Source organism: Ictalurus punctatus, chromosome 9 (assembly GCF_001660625.3).
Source record: "Ictalurus punctatus breed USDA103 chromosome 9, Coco_2.0, whole genome shotgun sequence".
Lineage (NCBI taxonomy): Eukaryota > Metazoa > Chordata > Actinopteri > Siluriformes > Ictaluridae > Ictalurus > Ictalurus punctatus.
The window spans coordinates 18,496,060-18,519,162 of record NC_030424.2 but is presented as its reverse complement, the minus strand read 5'-3'; the positions used below and the strand labels follow the sequence as shown (position 1 = coordinate 18,519,162).

The window sequence follows — 23,103 nt, the reverse complement described above, 5'->3', positions numbered from 1 at the left end:
CTCGAGGAGCTCCTGCCGCTTCGCTGCGGAAGAGACTAGTGGGCGGGACCGCGGGTGGAGTGGGCGGGACCGCGGGTGGAGTGGGCGGGATCACACGGCACTGCCCAGTTTATATATATATATATATATATATATATATATATATATATATATATATATATATATATATATATATATATATATATATATATATATATATATATGTGTGTGTGTGTGTGTGTGTGTGTGCGTGCATACACTGGCTGAATCCCAAATGTGTCCTTATTGCTTATATAAAGTGCATAATGTAGACTATAATGACTGTTGCACCGTTGGAAGTGCACTCTATAACCAACAGGAAACAATTTACGATTCAGCCATAACTTTTCTGTCTTACTTTTTCTTTTTTTTTAAATAAGTGACTGCCAGTAAATTGAGTTTAATGGAACAATAATACCTGACAGTAAGCTTCGGTTATTGAGAATCGTGTGCCATAAAACTGTGTATGAAATTAACATTTGGTAATAAAGTGTGATACATAGTTAATGCATGCATTCTTTGTGGCTGTTTTAGTCCTAAAATTCTGATAGTACAGTAGTTATATATAATCATATCTTGTAAACTGACTTAGTGATGAGCAGGAACCCCTTACACCTCCAGGGTTGGGAGTTCGATTCCCTCTGCCCTGTGTGTGCGGAGTTTGCGGGGGTTTCCTCCCCCAGTCCAAAGACATGCATGGTAGGCTGATTGGTATGTCCAAAGTGTCCGTAGTGTATGAATGGGTGTGTGAATGGGTGTGTGATTGGCACCGTGTTCAGGATGTACCCTGCCTTGTGCCCCATGCTCCCTGGGATAGGTTCCAGGTTCCCCGTGACCCTGAAGGATAAGCGGCATGGAAAATAGATGGATCTTGAAAACCTTAATTGTCTGCATGCCATATCATGCCGCATCACACTTTATTGTGTTCATTTCATACACAGTTTTATGGCAGACGATTCTCAATAACCGAAGCTTAAATACTGTCTTGTTTTATTATACCATTAAACTGATATTACTAATATAGCTGTATTTATTAGGTCGAAAAATGTTTATGATGTAAAATCGCTTGGTGCTCATGGGTGAGAGTCTTTCAATTTCCTCTAGTGGATAAATTCAGAAATCACACATCTGTGAATCAAAGTATGGAAGTATGGAGGCCTCTATTGTAAAATGCTGTGTAACTGAGTAGGTTAGAAGGGAAAAAAGGGAGAGGAGTGAGTAGGGTAGAGACAGAAGCAGGTTAAACGTAGAGGAGCAGAATAAGAAAGATGAAAAAGAAAGATTAATGTCCTGTATGATTTGTGTTTCCTTAGAGTATGTGTTTAGTAACACTAAGTACCAAGTACAAAGTGGATATTATTGTATACACTCTCCATCCACTTTCTTAGGAACACCTGTACACCTGCCCATTTGTGTAGTTATCTAATCAGCCAATCATGTGGCTGCAAAGGAATGGGGGGGGGGGGGGGGTCATGCAGGTATAGGTCAAGAGATTCAGTTACTGTTAACCTCAAACATCAGAATGAAGAAAAAGTGTGATCTCTGTGACTTTGACCATGGCATGGATGTTGGTACCAGACTGGTTGGTTTGAGTATTTCATAAACTGCAGACCTCCTGGGATTTTCACACACAACAGTACCACTCATCAGCAGTAAGAATCAGAATCAGAAAGACAGATTGGAATTCACAAAGACGAGCCATAAAAGATTGGCACCCTGTCCAGGGTGTACCCCGCATTGTGCCCGATGATCCCTGGGATAGGCTCCAGGTTTCTCCGTGACCCTGAAAGAAGGATAAGCTGTATAGAAGATGGATGGATGGATGGATGGATGGAGCCATAAAAGTTCTGGAACCAAGATTAACCACTACCAAAGTGAAGGAAAGGCCAAAGTGTGGAGAGCAGAAAAACAAAAGAACTGGCTTGGCTGTTCCCAATACTTTTGGAGGGGAATGTTCAATCATGTATATTCAGTCATGAGAAAAATAAAGTAAAGAAAAATAAAGAAAAATACACCCTCCTTCAATTCTGTGTTTTTGTTTATCAGGGCCAAATAACAATTGTATGGTCCTCACCAACTTCTAAAAGCAAACAAATAAGTTCAGGTGACAAACAAACAAACAAAAAAAAACACAACAGATTTAAATAAAAAATAAACCAACATTCATAAACCAGGTGGGAAAAAATTAGTACACCCTTCATACTTCTACAATCATTAAGAGAGTAATTAGCAGCCAGAGATTACTAATGAAATGCACAAGATTAGTTCATCTTCAAGATGTGACTCCCTTTATAAAAGCAGAACCTTTGGCAGTTTGGTGTTCTGTAGCACTCAGGTGTGTGTTTGCATTATGCCAAAAAGAAAGGACATCAGACATGACCTCAGAGAAGCAATTGTTGCTGCTCATCAATCTGGGAAGGGTTATAAGTCCATCTCCAACCAAATTCAAAATCCCAATTCTAAAGTGACATCTCTATACACATTAAATGTTTATATTCATGACAGTACAACCAGAAAAAAGACTGAACAAGTATGGCTTTCATGGAAGGGTGGCTACGAAAAAGTCCTTTCACTACAAAAAGAATATGGCAGCAAACCACAAAAGTTCTGAAACAATATACTTTGGACTGATGAAGCCAAGCAGGAGATGTTTGGTCATCACACACAGTGCCATGTCTGGTGAAAACCAAAAACAGCGCATCACCTTGCTTGACAATTGGTATGAGGCATTTGTAGTCTTGATAATTTGGTCTTGTTTTGCAGCCACAGGACATGGGAAACTTGTAGTCATTAAGACAAGACTCCACTTTATACCAGAATATTCTTGAGACAAATGTGAGCCTATCGGTCCATCTGGGTCATGCAACAGGACAATAATCCCGAGCACACCAGCATCTCAACGTCTGTAACATTTCATTTTTTTGTTGGAAAAGTAATGTTTGAAAATATAAAATGTTTTCATACTGGCTCAGTAATGCAAAAAGGCATAAAATAAATGAGTACTGTATACTTGAATAAAAATGAAACTGGAAAACTATACATGTGAGGGAGTAAATGAATGACATAACAGTAGACAGCATTTAGGTTTTAGAGAACCCCTTCCTGCAGAAAAGGGATGACTTGTACAGTCTGACTGTACAGTCTGTGTGCTCACACACATACACATAAATATGTAGGTCCCTATGTGCTGACAAAACAGCTCTGACCCGTCAAGGCATGGACTCCATAAGATCTCTGAACATGTGCTGTGGTATCTGGCACCAAGACATTAGCAGCAGATCCTTTAAGTCCTGTAAGTTGCGAGAAGGTTCCGTGCTGGATCGAACTTGTTTGTCGAGCACACCCCACAGATGCTCGATCATATTGAGATCTGGGGAATTTGGAGGCCAGTAAACACCATAAACTCTGTCATATTCCTCAAACCATTCCTGAACAATTTTTGCAGTGTGGCAGCACGCATTATCCTGCTGAAAGAGGCCACTACCATTATGGAATACCGTTGCCATGAAGGGGTGTACTTGGTCTGCAACAATGTTTAGGAAGGTGGTAAATGTCAAAGTAACATCCACATGAATGCCAGGAACCAAGATTTCCCAACAGAACTTTGCCCAGAGCATCACACTACCTCTGTTGGCTTACCTTCTTCCGCACCATCCTAGTGTCATCTCTTCTCCAAGTAAGCAACACACACACACACACACACACACACACACACACACACACACACACACACACACCCCCCCCCTACCTACCTACCTACCTACCTACCTACCTGTCCATCCGTCCACATGATGTAAAAGAAAACATAATTTATTAGACCAGGCCACCTTCTTCCACTGTTCCATGTACCAGTTCTGATTCTCTTTGTAGACGCTTTCGGTTGTGGACTGGGGTCACCATGGGCACTCTGACTGGTCTGCACTGTGTGTTTATCATAGTCAGCAGTAACTTTTTCAGCAATTCGTACTGCAGTAGCTCTTCTGTGGGATCGGACCAGACGGGCCACTCTTCACTCCCCACCTGCGTCAGTATGCCTTGTGTGCCCATGACCCTGTCACCCATTCACCAGTTGTCCTTCCTTGGAACACTTTTAGTACGTACTAACCATTGCATACCAGGAACAACCCACAACACCTGCTGTTTTGGAGATGCTCTGATCCAGTCATCTAGCCATCATAATTTGGCCCTGAGATCCTTACACTTGCCCATTTTTCCTGTTTCCAACACATCAATTTTGACAACTGACTGTTCACTTGCTGCCTAATATACCCCACCCCTCAAGATAATCAAAGTCATTCACCTCACCTGTCAGTGGTTTTAATGTAACGGCTGATCGATACACCACACACACACAGAGAGAGAGAGAGAGAGAGAGAGAGAGAGAGAGAGAGAGAGAGAGAGAGAGAGAGAGAGAGAGACTTTTATTCTGACGACCTATTTTAAACAATACAGACCTGGATATGACGCAGCACATTCTGCTCCCTCGTTGCGACTCTCTCGACTCCGCCCACTCACTGTGCTTTGCTGTCGTCTCTCAGCTCAGCTGGCCAGCTTCGTTAACAGTAACGCTGTGCAATGGCCGTTGAACTGCGCTCTAGCGTGAAATATGGCACTGTTTTATCTTTTACAGTGCTTCTGCTTGCCTACTGGTACCGCTCTCCTCAGTCGGTGCTGGATGAGAGACTGGGAGCTGTGCTGTCCTCTTTACTACGCGCTGAGCGTAAAGTGGGGATGAATAACATCGCCAGACCCAGAGTGGCCATAGGTAACTACAGTCTCTGCAACAGTTACTACTGTTGCTCCTGTGCTGTTTTTATGCTTTTAATTCACATGTAAGCGTGAAAACTTTTTCCCTTTATTTTATTTTATTTTATTTTTCGCATAGTATTCACATAACCAACACTAATTAATTAAAGTGTTTAATTATGCACAAGTGTACATTTCTGTGCTGATATTAGCAACACACATGGTGTTCATCTCTTACTGTGTTTAACCAGAGATTATTTTACACACTCTCAGCAGTCTCACCCATTCAGCACTTTACTTTCAGATCACTTAACATATGGCATTTTCTATATGTAAGTACTGTAGGTTTAATTATAGTTAAAAAAAAAAAAATAGGTTGCTGTAGTGTAATTATTCAGAGGCTTAGACCTAATTAAAATGTCTGACCCAGTCTTTATTAGTGGGCAATCTGAGTGCTTTATAAGCTAATGTCATCATCAGCTTTGCACTTTACTCACAGTGAGGGCTTTAAAGATTACTGACTGATAAAGATTTTCATCACTCTGGTTTATTTTTCTAAAACTTACATTGATCTGAATATTATGGTTTAGCAGAGTGTTGCTTTATTCTTTGTATAAAAAAACAACTCATTTTAACTACATTGCCAGTCTAAAGCCACATTAGATACTGCAAAATTGTTACAATAAAGTACAACAAAGTTTCCCAACCCTGTTCCTGAGTAGCCTATCCTGCACATGCACAGTGTTTTCCCTGCTCTAAGACACCCTATTCAAATAATCAGCTCATTAAAAACACTTGCTGTGTTGCACCGAGTGTGTTCGAGCAGAAAATGTGCAGTACATGGGGTACTCCATGGTCAGGATTGGGAACAACAACAAAAAACGTTGCCTCATTGTGGCCATGTGCTTTGTTGGATGGTCAGGTTCAAAGATTAGGCAGCTGTGAGATTAGATCGGTTTTGAAAGGCTGTAATGGTGAAAGATAATCACTATCTCCTGCCATAGTTTGCATGAACCACAGTTACTAGTGTACTTTATGTAAATGTTTCATGCAGCACAAGCAATGTAGGTGTAAAAACCACTTAATGTCAGTAATGCCTGGTATCTGTGTGTCATCTCACACTTCTTTAATCATCAGGGTTTGGGGGCTGTGTGGACATTATTGTGGATGGTGTGACATTGCTGAACAAGATTGGTCTGCAGCCAACTAATCAGCCTCTGCACCATGACTACATTGAGAATGTGGAACAGCTTGCTGAGAGTTTTGCCTACTTTTTTGCTCCAGGAGCAGCTTCTGAGTAAGTTTGCTATATGTTTGTATGTGTGAACTGGCTTTCTGGTTGTCTTCTGCAGCTGGTTGATGTATACATTTACTTGTACCACAGTACTCAAATTTCAAGAGTGGGCAAATGCCTGTCATTGTAAGGAGAGTCACAGAGACTTGTCACATATTAGCTTGATCAGCCCTCTAATAGACGAGATGTTTATCTATGAAATTGTTCTTGATATACCCGAATAACCCATCTTATCCATAATTGAAGTTGATTGGTTGTTATATTGTTTCTAATGTGCATTTTCCTGTAAGCTTTGAATATAATGCACAATGTATATTTATATGTACACACACAGTCATGTGAAAAAATAAGTACACCCCATGGAATGGAAAAAAAAAAAATATATATATATATAATTTTTTTTTCTTACTGTTTCTCTATTTTGCAAAATGTGTCGCTAATTTATTGAGAAATACTGGTAATCATAGATCGCCATATTTGTAACAATTCCCACAATTTTAAATGTGAAGTATTATTTGAATAACCCTTATGGGATGTGCAATATAGTAAAAATGCTTTGCAATACTTGAGGACCAATATATTTACAGTCATGTGGAAAAAAATAAGTACACCCGATGGAAATGATCTTTTTTTTAATATATATATTTGAACAAAACATTTGATCCTGTTTGGAATAGTACCTATTAATAAAGGTGACACACTATCAAATGAGACACAGTTGACATTTTGTAGTCATTTTCACAGTTTATATTAACCAAAAAAAGGTTACATGGTCACATGGAAAAAGTAAGTACATCCCTACATGTATCACACATTCAAATCCATAAAATTAGAATCAGGTGTTCAAGATTGAGTGTCAGTGATTAGAACCTGCTTAGGGAGTGCAGGTGGAACCGAATTTATTTATACCCCTCTCATATCTAGTGTCTCGTGTTCCCTTTGCTATTGAGGTGTGTGGTTTCATCATGCCAAGATTTAAAGAGTACTATAAGAGGCCTTCAGATAAAAGGTTGTGGATGTCTATGAGTCTGGCAAGGGATTTAAAAAGATCTCCAAATTATTTTAAATACATCATTCCACTGTAAAGAAAATCATCTACAAGTGGCGTAGATTTCAAACAACTGACAATTTGTCCAGGACTGTCCGTCCCAGTAAATTCAGCCCAAGAGCAGACCGTCTGATACAAAAAGAAGTCTTCGGGAACTTACTAGATCTGCTAGTAAGTCTTGCAACTGTTGGTGTCAAAGTGCATGCTTCTACAATCAGAAAGAGATGGGAGGCATGGCAGGAGAAATCCTTTGCTGTCTAAAAAGAACATTAGAGCAAGACTACAGCTTGCCAATGAGCATATAGGCAAAGACCAGGCCTTTTGGAATAATGTGCTCTGGACAGATGAAAATAGAGTTGTATGGCCACAGTAACAGCAGACAAGTTTGGCGCTGACCAAAGACAGCTTTTCAGGAGAAGCACCTCATACCAACTGTGAAGAATGGTGGTGGAAATGTTATGGTTTGTGGTTGCTTCACTGCATCAGGGACTGGACAGCTTGCATTCATTGACTCAACTATGAATTCTGCATCATATCAAAGAGTGCTTGAAGATAATGCGAGGCCATCTGTCTGAAGGCTGAAGTTGAACCGAAAGTGGACCTTTCAACAGGATAATGATCCTAAGCACACTAGCAAATCCACCAAGGAAATGGGCAGTATATGCAAGATAACCCTCAAAAATCTTGCAACTGAAAGAATATTTCATGCAGTAATTCCAGGAAGCCGATGTCAGAGACTGGTGAACAATTATGCAAAATGCCTACAAAATGTTTTTTCTGCTAAAGGGGACAATACTAACTTCTGAGGTGAAGGGTGTCTCTATTGTTGTATCTATTGGTATTTCTGTTGAATAAATGATCTTGTGGTGGTGTTCAAGTATATTAACACCTCACAGCTCATGGCTCACAGTTCAGTTCTGAGTTTGGATTATGGTATGTGTAGTGTTCTCTTGTGTATTTGTAAGTTTCTTCCAGGTTCTCTGGTTTCCTCCCACCTTCCAAAAACATGTCTATGCTAAATTTCCCCCCTAGTTAGGACTGAGTGTGTGGCTCCACGACAAGCCTGACCATAGTAAAGCTCTTATTGAAGACAAATGAATGTACATTAAACAATAACGACCTTAGCATGACCGAGAGACACAAACATGAGACACCCACCAAAGAGCTTCTTATTGATGTTGAAGTGACTTTCAGACACTGGTGCTGTATAGCAAAAAGCAATTCTTGTTACTTATACTTTCTCTAAGGTTTTTGTAGTATCCTTGTATGGTGAGACCTACATTTTATGTTCTAATACACAGCCACAATTGATTTCCTCTGAAAATATACTGACACAATTATACAGATCTAGAGCTTAGTTTATAAAGGCCCTTTGACTTAAGAATTCATGAAAAAATATGTCTTGGCCAAAGGTTTATTGACTGTCCCACCAAAGGTGTTTATACTTCTATTACAAAGAGTTGTAACAGGTTTTCTGTTTTTTTTCTTGATGCATATATGGGGTACAGGTATAACTGGTAGAGATTAGGCTGAAAAATGCTGGTATATTCCTTTTACTTCTGGAACCATACAGAATTTAACATGTGTCTTTCCAGTTAGCTGACCTTTAAGTTTATAGGTTGTTGAACAGTAAAATTGTCCAATAATGTAGTTCATAGAAGAATTATAGAGTTAATTTGAAGAATACAGGCATATGTGATTCATATCACAGAGGACTGCAAGTGTTTTCTTCTTCTTCTTCTTCTTCCTCTTATTATTATTATTATTATTATTATTATTATTATTATTATCATCATTACTTAATTTCTTCTTTTCTTTTCACTCATGCTCGTCCTGTAGGAGGTTGGTAGTGAACGACACACTCTTCAGTCAGCTGGTGGAGGCCTCTCGAGAGTTGCCAGGAAACCGCTGGTCAATTGGGGGTAATGCACCTGTGATGGCAGGCAGGATGGCTAGCGAGGGCTGTGACGTGCTACTTGGGGGAAGCTTCAGCCCAGACTTTAATGACTACCTCTCAGAACATATCACAGGTCAGATATTGACTCCACGACTGCCTTCTTATTTATCTCCGTATTATGGAAATAGGATTACATAATTTCTTTGCTTTAATTTTCTGCTGTTGGTTAACTTGTCAGTGTGTGGTGAATGAAACTTAAATGGCCGTGTTCCATCAGTTATGTGTATGTGCTCTTTTGGAATGACTAGTCCAACAAAAAACAGCTGATTTTGCCATCCTGGTGTTTGTTTGTTTTGTGATAATTATGCCTTCTCCTTTTAGTGGCAGGTAACACAGTGGAAGAACCAGATATTCATCTGATTCTGGAGTATCCCTCTGGGGCAACATGGGGGCCGTACACCTCCCGAAGAGCAAATAGGTTAGCACACTTACAGTGCCCGCCACTAATATTGGCACCCTTGGTAAATATGAGCATAGAAGGCTGTGAAAAATTGTCTTTATTGTTTAACCTTTTGTTCTTTTGTTAAAAAAAAAAATCACAAAAATACTCAGGGATATCAAACAATTTCAAACAAAACACAGGTTTATCAAAAAGAAAAATCTTTGTTAAATATAGTTGTGCAACAATTATTGGCAGTCTTTTAGTCAATACTTTGTGTTATCTCAATTTGCCAAGATATCAACTCTGAGCATTCTCCTATAATGCCTGATGAGGTTGGAGAATATATGGCAAGAGATCTGAGACCATTATTCCATACATAATCCATACGTCCTCTTACAAGTTGATTCATGACATTTCCAGTTTATTGGAGCTTCTTAATTATTGTCCTGATGGTGGAAATGGCATAAATATTCTTATAGCCACTTTCCATTTTGTGAAGCTCAACAACCCTTTGCCGTACATCACAGCTATAGTACTTGGTCTTACCCATTGTTATGAATGACTAAGGGAATTTGTGTTAACTCATATCTTTTTTTGTTTTGTTTTGTTTTATGGAGGTTGAGAGTGCTCTATTAATTGCCAATTTCTTTGTGGCTGAAGAGTAAGTCTGTGTCAGGCTGATATCTCTGTGGAACACAAGTTTAGAAATTCAGAATAGCTTGCTAGGGTTGCTTTCCAGCAGTGTGATTATTTTTGAATAATCAAGCTGTTTGCAAATCAGGTTACGTAAACTACTTTGCCTGTATGCTGCAGAGGGTCTCATTTTGGAGTGTCTCTAATTCTAGTTCTAATACTTTGTTTTTCATAAATATTGACACATAATATCACACACAAATACACATTACACACAAAATACAGTACAAAGAAGAGTAAATTCACTATTAGTGAATATCCAGTTTGGAAAATTTGGATATTTGGGGCTAGAAAGATATCGTTTTGAATTAAAATAATGGTGTTTTGTGTCCTTTAATTACAAAGTTTACTTTCTTTGTCTGTGCAGTAGGACAGAGCTTGAAAGTAACGCTTTATAAATGCACCACTTGAAACAACTTATAAGAAAAACAATATATGATTATGATGAGGATAGACCTGCAGTGTATGCATGGCCTAAATCAAAGTGTAGTTAAAGTGTTTAAAAGAACTACCAGACTGTCCTGTAGGTTTGGATCTTTATATATTTAAATCTATTTAGTTAGGAAATGTTTGTTCGTTCTTGAATGTTTATGTACAACTGAACAAAAATGTATTAACATTGCAATCTCCGTTCAGTATTCAATGCAGTTTGTTCATGTACAATGTATTTTAGAGTGTTGCATATGCACCTTTTACACTTGGACAACCATCGCATAGAACAGTGTCACTATTCACCTTATACCCCCTTATAGGCCGATGGCTATAGATGTTTTACAGCATGACTTCAGGTATGCTTTGAGTCTGCAGAAGGAAAGGGAGAAGAAAAGCTCATTTGAATGAAATGGTTGAATGTTAAATTAGGTCTTGGTAATCACTGTCTCACTCTGAACCTTAAATAACTCTGAACTTTGAATAGCATATAATGTTCACCCATGATTAATTTATGAACCACTATTGGCAGAAAAACTGCCATGCCACTACAGTCATTTACATTTACATTACATTTATTCATTTAGCAGATACTTTTATCCAAAGTGAAGTACAAATGTGGAATTGTTTAACATATTACTTGTTTAACAGGAATTATTTAACGTAATATTGTTTGTGTCCATTTAAGGAGGTTTATTTTTTAATTCTGGAAGACTCACTGGTCATGGCCCACTAATGGGGTTAAAAATTTATATAAAAGAGCAGCTAATTTGCTCAGGATATTGGGTCTTTCATTGATATTGGCTCTGAAACCTGGTTCTTGTCCACAGATACATTGTCCATAGTGATGACCACAACCCATACTTAGACTCGATGGAAGACTTTGAGAAGAAGCTGCAGGGCTTTAAGCCTGACCTGCTGGTGGTTGGAGGCCTTCAGATGATGGACAACTTTCCATTCAACCAAGGTGGGTGGGGTGATTCATGGATATAACATGACAGTTTCTTTCTTCTCCATACCTTCTAACAAAATTGTGTTAGATCAAGCGTTTTAATCTTTAGTTTTGTTTGTTAGAAATTAATGAATTTTTCAGAATGCCACAATTACACCAGTTTATGTTTAAACAGATTATTGCATAACTCTGATGCTCGTGAAGGCTGCAAGATAAGATGTTGTTTTTTAATTTATTTTCCTGGTTTACAGCCTGTACTGTTGAATATTTATTCATTAATATTTCGTAGTGAAACCAAATGTATGCACAATTCATGCTTTTGTAATATTGTAGTAGATTTGAATATTTATTTAATACTTATTTAAAATCTTATTTATAATTCGGCGCTGCTTGGTGTGAATGTATGCATACCCCTCTGTCATCCTTTAGCTACCATGGGAAAAATGTTTCTGTTGTCTTTGTGCTTTACCATTATGCCCTGGAGCAAACACAGGATTAGCTGAACTTACATACTCCCCCATACTCTTGTCATATTGATGATGTTTGGGTTGGACTAATTTGGAGGGTCTAGAGATGTACTTAGGATAAAGAATGTGCATTAAATGAAGAGAATAAACCCTAGGTTAATGTAACTTGCTATTCTTTGTGCCATTGGTTTGGTCTTTCAGTATTTTATAAATACTAAAGTTCCTACATATTTTCAGATCATACTTTACAGGTGAAAAATATTACCAGTTGTTACTTTCATGATCAGTATGTATTGTGTTTGAGTTTTTGTTCAGTATTTATGTGGCAGGGTGACAAGTGTCCGACATAATGTACTCTTTTCCAGGAGAGCGCGAGGCGCTACTCAGTCGCCTGGCTCAGCTGCTGTCTTCAGCCTCACCTCAGACCAATGTGCATTTTGAAATGGCAAGCTTTGTTGATGAGGCTCTGATGTCTGACTTGCTAGAGCTCGTGCTGCCTCATGCTGACTCCCTGGGCATGAACGAGCAGGAGCTGCCCAACCTACTAAGCCTTTTGCGTGGTAGCACTGTAACTGTTCTGTCTGACCCCAACCCCCGTGTGGCCACCGTGTTGGACCAGATGCGTGAGCTTTACCGTGTCGTCAACCTCGGACACAGGCAAAGGCAGGCCGGCCGTGGTCGACCCCTCACTAGGCTACATGTTCACACGCTGGCCTTCCAGGCAATAATTGTTACGCAGGGCTCTCAGTGGAAGAACACCATGTCAGCCACGGCCAAGGCCTCACTGACCGCCAACCGGCACGTATGTGGCTCCTCTGACATCGACCCCAGCAAGGCGCGCCTCATCTTGGACGAGTCATTCTCTGTAAGCAGAACGGAAGGCAGCCAGAGAATTCCCCTGCAGGAATCCCGGCCTGTCTCCTGCTGGACCGAGGACGAATATGAGATCTGTGTGGCTCCTGTGCTTGTGTGCACTGAGGTGTATCAAACCGCTGGGGGAGGAGACAACATCTCTGCTGCTGGCCTCGTGCTGCAGATCTAACCGAGGAGAAGGGAAGTGAACTAACACAAACATCCCACATATATGAAGACTTTTATTTTATGCTGTAGTCTTGCAAATCAAGTGCAACATCAATGTTGGGTTCCAAAATTCTACAGTTCTTTCTGTTTTTGTGACTTGCATATAAAACCTTCAGATGTGTGTTTTTAATTCTGTACCATAGTATTTGCATGTGTCTGGGGCCAGTCATCTCATAACCATTCACAGAAATGCTGTAAACTTTAATGTGGATTTGTTTAAAACCCATATCTATAGTCTGATCGAGTAAAATGACTGGAATAATTGTTCTTTTTTTATTTTTTATTTTAGTCCTCTATTAATGCAGATATTTGTTTCTTAATTGAATTTGTCACAACACATCCATAATCAGTGCTTTGCATTGCAACATTCACTATTCTACCACTTGCAAGACAAAACTCTTATTTGACTACACACCTGTTCTTCTTTCTATTTTACTTTGCCTCTCATCATTTTATGTCTTTTAAAAAAATCACATTAACATTTCCTTTTATGCCTAACTTGATTTCATTGTGATTGGGTAAAAGAGAATATGTTTTGGAACACATATTATAGCCAGACCTTTTCTTCTTTTCTGAATTCCTGCATTTTGTTTGTTGATTTTTATTTTTTATCTTTATTTAAATATCACAGCAAAGCCACTCATCTGCCAAGAACATTCTCTTCATCTCAAAGTCTTGAGATATGCATGGCTACCTATGGGAAACATCAAAAGCTTTAGTTATTAATTTAATAGTTTTTGTTAATTTATTGAAATGTAAATTGAGCTCAACATGTTAGGATTTCATTGGTTTTCATCCTTGTTTCTTTCAATCATTAGTACCTAGAGAATGAACCCATTATCTACCTACCTCTTGTGCCTATGGAAGAATTTGTTACTACTTGATCTCTATGAAATCTGTTGACTGCTGCCTAGATTAATGCGTGGAAGAGGGTACTTGTTTTCCTGTTACCCTCCTGTATGAGGCACAACTGGGTAGAGTTGGAGATGGTCCACCCTGTGAACGCTATCAGAAATGTTTTCGGACATTTAGCTGCCGATAGCCCAAGGTGTCTCAGGGATTAGCCGAGCCTGGTTAGTATGGATTCACATCATTTGACTTTGAAGCAATGAAGAAAACAGCAGCACACTTGATGGTGTTTGTTCCAGCCTTACTATTATTGTTTGAACTTGCTAATGACTGATCACCTGCTCAGAAATAGGAATATTTTGTATTGTATGAAGTAAAAACAAGAAATGCAATGGAAATTCCGTTTGTGTTGAGAGTTATATGTATAATACTATACATATTTAGATGGTTTTAAGTTTGAAAGAATATACACACAATGGTAATGATGTTTATGGATAATGTAGCGTAGTAATGAGCCATATTTGAGTGGAAGTAAATGTATCTGTTATCTGTCTGGTGTGGCAGTGCCTTTGCTGCTCTTTTTACCTGTTCTGTTTTTATATCTCTGTACCAAGTTTGATGAATGAATAAGCTGGGTTACAAGTGAAAGTGTGTTTCTGAACTGCTCCTTTTTATTTTTATGTAATTAAAACTTGCATTCCATTTCTGACATGCTTTCTGACATATTTCGTGTTTTTATTGTTAAATATTGCACATAGCAACAATGAAACACCCATAACAGTGCAGAGTTTGGGCAGAAATATAAAGAGCTCCTCTTTGACAAAACTGATCATCAATCAACAGTGATCAAGACACACCTCAGCATGCCCTCACATCTAAATATTAGGTAAATACACAATAACATTAGATGTCATGGTCACACCTGAGATCACTGTAGTAATAATTGCATGGATATTCATGCTGGCTTGGTGAAGAAGTATAATCCTGTCAGCTTTGTGTATAATTAAAACTCAAAATATTTATTGATTGCAATAAGAATTTTAATACATCCCAGTTGTAAAAATCTTGTCAAATAATTTTAGAGCAAAATAAACACTTGGGTGACAATTTAACACTTAGAACAGCAGATAAACTTGTATTCCTGAATGTGGATGAAATTTCTGTAATATCTCAACATGATATAAAATGCATTCATTCATTAATTTTCAGTAACCACTTTATTCTGGTCAGGGTCATGTTGCATCTGGAATACTGGCCTTGTGGTGGGAATACACCTTAGATGGGAACCTGTAAAACATGGCACAGACATCAAACTGGGGACCCTGGAGCTGTGAGGCAGATATAAAGTTTCACTGCTTATTTTTATTTTTTTATTAAGCTGGATATAAATATCATCAGGACAGGTACTTCCTGAATACACTGGATTGGTATCAGATTGAATTTGTGATATTTTTCACTGTGATCCATAGATATTTTTTGTGAATGCTGACTGCAGTTCAGTCGTGAACACCATCAGTAAGTCCTTTTCCATCAGCAATGCAAGATCTTGTTTGTCCAGGATATAGTGAGGAACATGATATACACCCTATGGCCAAAAGTATGTGGACATTTGTCCATGACTTCCATGTGTGTTTGTTGAACATCCTTTTCCAAGGGTATGGCATTAATCTGGAATTCACCCCCCTTTAATTTTTCTTAATTAAATCTACCCAAGTATCCTTAATCCACCTGCTGTACTCGGCACCTTAAACACTTCTCTTCACTACTTCTCAGCCTATCATGGGCACAGGCTCACCCAAACTGGAGAGTTAAAGATTAGAAAACAATATCACCTGGTCTATTTCCAGTCTTCAGTTGTCCATGTGTTGTCTGTGCCCATGATAGCCTCTGATTCTTGTTCTTGGCTGACAGGAGTGGAACCTGATGTGGTCTTCTGCTGTTGTAGCCCATCCACCTCAAGGTTTGATGTGTTATGCATTCTGAGATGCTTTTCTGTTCCTCACAGTTGCAAAGAGTGTTTATTTGAGTTACTATAGACGGTCAGCTCAGACCAGTCTAGTCATTCTCCTCTAATCTCTCTTATCAACAAGGTGTTTCAGCCAGTAGACTCTCTGCTCACAGGGTGTTTTTAGTTTTTCGCACCATTATGTGTAAACTCTAGAGCAGGGGTGTCCAATCTTATCCGGAAAGGGCCTGAGTCTATTGAAAGCCAAGATCAACTGATTAAACAGGTGGAATCAGGTGTGGCTCCTGCTTGGTTGGAATGAAAACCTGCACCTACACCGGCCCTTTACAGAGAAGACTGGACACCCCTGCTCTAGAGACTGTTGTGTGTAAAATTCCCAGGAGATCAACAGTTTCTGAAATACTCAAACCAGCCCATCTGGCACCAACAACCATATCAAGGTTAAAGTCATAGAGAACATACCCCCAATTCTGTTGTTTGATATGAACATTAAATGTCGCTCTTGACCAGTACCTGCATGATTTATTTTTTTTTGCATTGTGCTGCTGCCACGTGATTGGCTGATTAGATAACTGCATCAGTGTGTACAGGTGTTTCTATTAAAGTGTACGGTGAGTGTGTGTGCTTCAAGTTTCTAACAGAATTTTTATTTATTTTAGCAGACTTTTTAATATTTACATTTACGTTGATTCATTTAGCAGACAGTTCTTTTATACAAAGCGACTTACAAATGAGGAAATACAAGCAAAATATATTCATATTAATAATATTGTTATTATAAATAACCTTTATTGCATTTAAAGTGGACATATAAAGAGGTTCGGAGTTCCAATCAGCTGTTCAAAAAGATACAACCATATAAAAAAAGAGAAACACTTTATCTTTATGTCCAGAGGTTTGTGTTTTCGTAGCCTGAGAAGCTGACTTCACGTCACTGGAACGTTTTAACTACGTCGTGATTGGAGGATATTGTGTCCAATCAGAGACGTCCTTATTGCGTGGTGCCTGATTCAGTCAGGAATTGCCGCTACCGTTAGCAGATGCTATAGTTAGCTAGTTGGTGGTTTGTGGTGAACTAAAGTGTACAGGTGTAGAGTAAAATGAGTTCTATTGGGACCGGGGTGAGTTTAAATTGAATGTTTGTACCTGTTATTTTTTTTTTTTTTAAAGCTGCTTCAGTTTATAATATTTAGAGTTTGCTCTTTAATGAATGTTCCGGTGTTTGTAGCTGCGCTGCTCTCACACTGCCCAAGAGCACATTCTGAGTGATTAGTCAACTGCCTAAGCACCAATTGAAGCTTATATATTTTTAGTGATTACAGTCGAAAATGTAAGAATAATGCTTTGGCGAGCTTTTTAATATTGGTTCTATACTTCTAGTGAACGCTGGACTTTATTTTCGTTTATGTCTCTGCTGAGTCACTGCCTGCTAACAATGAATAACAAGCTAAACTCCCTGCACTCAGCTCTAATGACACACAGCGTTAGCTAACTGGCTAACAAAAGTGAAAGTAATCTTCTTTTTCTCCCAAGGCAAATAAATGTTCGCTGTAACCAGAAAACATTTCGTATCAATATCTACTGTCATAAGGAATGATAATAATTTAACACATGCTGTATATTTGTATGTAATTAGTTAACTTATGAGCATTCTGTTGTTAAGATTTACTTAATACTAACAGCTTTTTCTTTTTTTTAAACCTTAATCTAGTATGACTTGTCTGCCTCCACGTTTTCGCCCGATGGCAGGGTATTTCAAGTAGAGTATGCCATGAAAGCAGTAGAAAATAGCAGGTAAGCGCTATTGTATGGGAAGTCTGTCTTTCTTGTTCACCTTTCTAAACGTTTCTATCAGATAAATGTGCAGCATGTTGATGGCCTTTTGTTTGTTTCTGCAGTACAGCTATTGGAATCCGCTGCAAAGATGGAGTAGTGTTTGGTGTAGAGAAGTTGGTGCTGTCCAAACTGTACGAAGAGGGCTCTAACAAGCGTATCTTCAACATCGATCGTCATGTTGGCATGGTGCGAGGTTATATTCATGATATAAAGGCACTTGGTAGTGGTGTAACGCAGATATGCACTCACCATCCACTTTAATAGGAACACCTGTACCCCTGCTCATTCATGCAGTTATCCGGTCATCTGCTCATGAGGCAGTAGAGCAATGATGTGAGTTTGTTCGTGGCATGGCTGATGGTGCCAGGCAGGTTGGTGTGAGAGTCCTGTTTTTGGCTGACAGGACGGGAACCCGATGTGGCTTGTTGTAGCACATGCACCTCAAGGTTTAGCCATTTCTGAGCTTCTCTTCTGCTCAGCATGCTTATAAAGTGTGTTGAGTTACCATTCTCCTCTGACCATGCCCAACATCATTTCCACCCAGAGCACCAGCAGTTTCTGAAATATTCAAACCCTCTTATCAGGCACCAACAACCATGTCATGGTTGTATGCACTGTAAATACATTTTGGCCTTTCAAATTGGTCTTTAGTAGTGGATGTCTCTGTTCCTACTACAGCTATCTCCCACTTAATTATATTCCCACTTAACATTGTATTAACATGTTAATTTAGATAAGTCCATTTATACCACAGTGCTTTTTAATTCTTAAATGTGGTCAGTATGTGCAGATTTTTCTATAACAGCACAGCTGTGACAAGGTTATGGACAAGTTGATTTTAATGCTCTGGTTCCAGTGTTATTTCTATAGTAACAACTAACTCACAGAAACTTGTGATGCCAAAATATTGTTGGCAGAAGCACTATATACACTAACATTTATGGAAGGAGTCTCTATTGTATAGGAGGTAAAGCTGGAGGGCTTTGCGATTTCTCTTTAACAACCTGCTACAATTGTGGGAATGAATGATTTATAGCTAACAGGAACCAACTTGTTGCACAACATTAAATAGAACTATGGATAAATTCATGTTCTTTAATAAAATATATGCAAAGTGCTGTTTTTAGGACAGTTTTATAAATTCTTTCCTCTTAATTACTTGATATGTATATTTCCTTTTAAGTTTAATGCTTTTAATATGAGACATGAATATCATTCCTTGTTCTGTCTTTAGGCTGTGGCAGGACTGCTTGCAGATGCTAGATCTCTTGCTGAGGTGTCGAGGGAAGAGGCATCCAACTTCCGCTCCAACTATGGCCATGACATCCCTCTGAAAGTAAGATTGAAAGCTGGGATGCACTGGATGCACATAATCATTATTTTTGTTATGTAAAAGACAGTGCTGTTACTAACATTTCCCAGTATTATAGAGCCTAAAAAATGTTTGAGTTGTGGTAGTTACAGTGGGTAGTATAACTTGTTTTTAAATTTAAATTATTATCCAAAAATCCCATACAAACCCCTGCTTTATTCCTTCACAACTTGCACTGTTTATTTAAAAAAAAAAAAAAAAAAAAAAAAAAAAATGATTTAATTTCCTTGTTATTTCTTTCATTTTCCAAAAAGCATCTAGCAGACAGAGTCGCCATGTATGTCCATGCCTACACGTTATACAGTGCTGTACGTCCCTTTGGGTGCAGGTAGGTAAAATTAATACAAAACAAGATTATCATTCAACAGTTTCAATACAGTATTAGATGGTTTTTATGTTTACAAAAGTATTTGAGGGTTGAAGAGGACATTTTTGTGACTTCTGATTCCAGTTTCATCCTTGGCTCTTATGACGAAGATGACGGCCCCCAGCTGTACATGGTGGACCCATCAGGGATTTCATATGTAAGATGGTGTCAGTTTTGCCACATATAAGCCTTAAACAGAGTTTGTATGGATAGAGTTTTACAGAATCTTAGTACAAGTATAAACATTATGTCCCTGTTTATAGGGTTACTGGGGCTGTGCCATTGGAAAAGCCAAGCAAGCTGCAAAAACAGAAATTGAGAAACTTCAGGTGGGTTTCCACTATTTGTGTCTGAGATAATGTGAATCCTAGATCCTTATTCATCAAAATTGCATAGAAATAAGCACCAATTTGAGCATGCAAAAATGGCAAATTAGTTTGTCTGCAAATTTTTTCACCAAAAATTAGCTTTGTTCTGAGCATAATTTATTAATCAGCTTCAGCTGCATGAAAACAAAATGCTTATATGCAAGTAGCTAGGTTTTTATTTATTTTTGAACTTGAGTAGGTCAGATTTAATTAAATCTTCATTTATGAATATAGATGAGCCAGGCTTCCATATGCACCATGATCAGTTCAAGGTGTCTCTTGTGTGTAAAGCTTATTATTCAACTGAGCTAATAAAGATCCATGTGTGTGACTGATGCACATTTACAAATGACATGTTTACACTAAACCCCATTACCTAAATTTTAGTATGAGCTTTGTGTGTACAATTGATTATTAACGTTATTTGACATTATTGTTTGTACTACTCTACTTATTATACTGGACAATATTGATATCAATTTTAATTATTTAACTCTTAATCAAGCATGTTTAGGTTGTTAAATGGTTATGTTCAAATTTACATGCACACTGACCAGACATGAGTTTGATTGCACAGATTGTAAGGAAACTGCACACGCACACTTTCTGATCAGATATACTGTATGTAACACTGAGGAATAAGGAACAGTATGCGGGTATTCCCGGACATAATTAATTCATGTTGGACATGTGAAATGTTACAAGAAGATTGTTCAGTAGACTGGCTAATTCTTTTTAAACATCCTCCTTATTTAAACAGATGAAAGAAATGACCTGCCGAGAGCTGGTGAAAGAGGTTGCAAAAATGTAAGTACAATCTATACAGAGTAAAAACCTTTAGGCTCTCATACCGGTTCTATCTCTCAGCACTGTAAAATTAATGGTTGGAATGAATGGAACACAATTTCCAATTCAGTCACATAACAAGTGACAAAAGAAATCAATTGCATATGTGTAGTATCACTTAGGATGCATGCTTGGTTAGGAAACATTTCAATAGTTATGTTGGGTAACTAAAAGTAGACCTTAAAACTTTAGTGTTAGTTTGACTTGTAAACAAATGCTATGAAAACTGGAACAAAATGACTACAGAGAAATTCATTGAATTTATTCCAGTTAACTTAGCTTCATCAAGCTTGGTGTTTTTCATAATGGATCTTTAAAAAGAACAAACAAGCAACAAATACTGGTGAAAAATCATTAAAGAATCAAATTATTTATGCAATCTCGCACTTGCGAGAGTGCAGATATACTAAACACTGGTATGGCTGTGATTCGGCTGTAGGCACAAGGTTATAGGTAATCACAGTTGTGCTGATATCTGCACTCTTGCAAGTGTGATCTTGCTTTTATGTCACAGTTTTATAAACAAGAAATTAATAGCAAGTAACTGACATTTTGGACAATAATTAGTTTATTTTTGCTCTGCAAATGGAAATACATCCTAAAGAAGCTACACTCACTTTATAGCATGTCAGTTAGCTAGCTCACATTGATTTGTACATTCCTGTTGAAGGTGCATCCAGTGAAATAGGCTTGCCAAAAGTTAAACACAAATGTATCATGCTATATCCGCTGATGTTGCTAACACTACTGTAGTAAAGGTTTCACTGGGACTGTTGCTAGAATTGGAATTTTACGTGGTGAACATAGACAAGCGGAGTGATTCAAATAGTGAAAGGTCCCAGTGCAATTACATTAAATATAAGCACTCTTGGAACACAGCATGTCCTATCAAAATAGTGGACCAGAATGAACTGTTGTATAAAATCAGATAGGGTGCCACAGAGTTTAAATCTAATCAAATCACAAGGTCTGCTAGTGCTGATGGGGAAAGCTTACTCTTCATTCCTTACATTGGGAAGAGGCAAAGTTTTACAGGATGAGCACAAGATTAATTATGCTTTTTTTTTTTTTTTTTTAAAACAGCATCTACATTGTACACGATGAGGTGAAGGACAAATCCTTTGAGTTGGAGCTGAGCTGGGTTGGAGAAGGTAGCAAAGATCCATTTGTTTTAGTTTTAAAGAGAAAAGAAGTGAACATGCCACACGTATCAAAGTGCCTTACTGACGTTATCCTTCATTTCAGTCACTAAAGGAAGGCATGAGCTGGTCCCTAAAGATATCAAAGAGGAGGCTGAGAAATACGCTAAAGTAAGTCCTTCAGCAATAAACTCGATCTCAATTTTTCTGTAGTTTTTGCTCATTTCTTGTTGTGGTTGTGTTCTCCCCTCCCCAGGATTCATTGGAAGAAGATGATGACTCAGATGAGGACAATATGTAACCCGCTGGACACCAATATTCTCGAACATACTCCTTTTACATGCACCTGACAGCCCTCAAACTTCCTTTTATATGTTTTCTAGATAATTAAACTGTGGGTATGCTTAAGATCAGAATTAAATAAATGAAACATGTCTAATGTTCCATTTTGTATTAAGTTGGAATTTAAATTTAAAAAATTACACTATATTAGGAAAACATCAACACAACTCAATAGCTAAATGAATTAATGAAGGCTTATCCAGGTATTCAGAGAGGCTGCCCTGTTCACAAGTCCAGCGTTACCTATAGGCAGAGAAGGCAATTGCTTTGGCCCTCGGCCTTAGTCATAACCATCACATACTTATACGATAGTCCGCCAGTCAAGATGGGAAGCAAAATATTAGGCACTTTGTCCAGTGGAGATATAGATATATAATGAATTGTCACTCACCTGTAGTGTCTCCAATTAATGTCAGTTTCATTCCCTCTGAATATATGAAGAGAGGGTACAATGAACAAAATGCAACTTTTCTTCAGCTAGCTGACTAAGTCAGTGACTTATGATGGTGCAGAAACTAACATCTTTCTGGGACTGCAGAGTTAAATGCTAAACAGGCACGCAAAGAAAGTGTGAGTCAAATACTCATTATATTTATTGAAAATAAGCATACAATTTTATGAAGAAATGAACTATTCTCTGCTCAGTAGTTTGTCTCTCTCACTTAAACTAGTAGTTGAGCTGTGTATATAGTGCATATTTAAGCTATTGCACTGCAGTACATAATGACTATAGTCTATATTGGTTCTGTTCCTTACTACATCAGTGAATCAATCATTACTAATGCATTAGACCACTCATCTATAACAGTGCATTTATGACCCATGACACTGTTCCTGTCCTGATTGTAAAACAAAACGTGATTGGTTGGAGCACGAAAGTGCTGATTGGTTGGTGCAATGTGACTTATCTGATTTGCAGAGTCCAACTGTTGTGTGCATTCTTGAGGCTAGA

The 23,103-nt window shown here is 38.2% G+C and overlaps 2 protein-coding genes and 1 long non-coding RNA gene across 3 annotated transcripts; 2 read left to right on the top strand and 1 right to left on the bottom strand.

Moving 5' to 3' along the window:
• Positions 1–4,505: 4,505 nt before the first annotated feature.
• Positions 4,506–14,624, top strand: adpgk2 (ADP-dependent glucokinase 2). Its single transcript, XM_017475739.3, has 6 exons — positions 4,506–4,783; positions 5,902–6,061; positions 8,946–9,136; positions 9,385–9,481; positions 11,398–11,534; positions 12,352–14,624. Exons 1-6 carry the CDS (start codon positions 4,594–4,596, stop codon positions 13,026–13,028), a joined length of 1,452 nt encoding a protein of 483 aa, XP_017331228.1. The 5' UTR covers positions 4,506–4,593; the 3' UTR covers positions 13,029–14,624.
• Positions 14,625–14,933: 309 nt separating this feature from the next.
• Positions 14,934–16,152, bottom strand: LOC108269757 (uncharacterized). The gene is made up of 2 exons (XR_001813557.3): positions 15,748–16,152; positions 14,934–15,202 (listed from the first exon to the last, which is right to left on the bottom strand). It is a non-coding gene; the product is annotated as an uncharacterized LOC108269757 (long non-coding RNA).
• A 744-nt stretch (positions 16,153–16,896) lies between these two features.
• On the top strand, positions 16,897–22,252 carry psma3 (proteasome 20S subunit alpha 3). Its single transcript, NM_001200518.1, is given in 11 exon segments — positions 16,897–17,002; positions 17,593–17,675; positions 17,780–17,903; positions 18,952–19,053; positions 19,344–19,417; positions 19,541–19,613; positions 19,720–19,785; positions 20,585–20,631; positions 21,754–21,821; positions 21,916–21,980; positions 22,066–22,252. Coding segments are annotated over 11 exon segments (768 nt in total). The 5' UTR covers positions 16,897–16,981; the 3' UTR covers positions 22,111–22,252.
• Positions 22,253–23,103: the final 851 nt, after the last annotated feature.

Bases quoted from the DNA above. Each gene is read 5' to 3' on its own strand.
- adpgk2 (XM_017475739.3), top strand. From the start codon at position 4,594: ATGGCCGTTGAACTGCGCTCTAGCGTGAAATATGGCACTGTTTTATCT. The intron at 9,482-11,397 runs GTTAGCACACTT...TCTTGTCCACAG, and splicing joins ACCTCCCGAAGAGCAAATAG to ATACATTGTCCATAGTGATG. The intron at 11,535-12,351 runs GTGGGTGGGGTG...ACTCTTTTCCAG, and splicing joins CAACTTTCCATTCAACCAAG to GAGAGCGCGAGGCGCTACTC.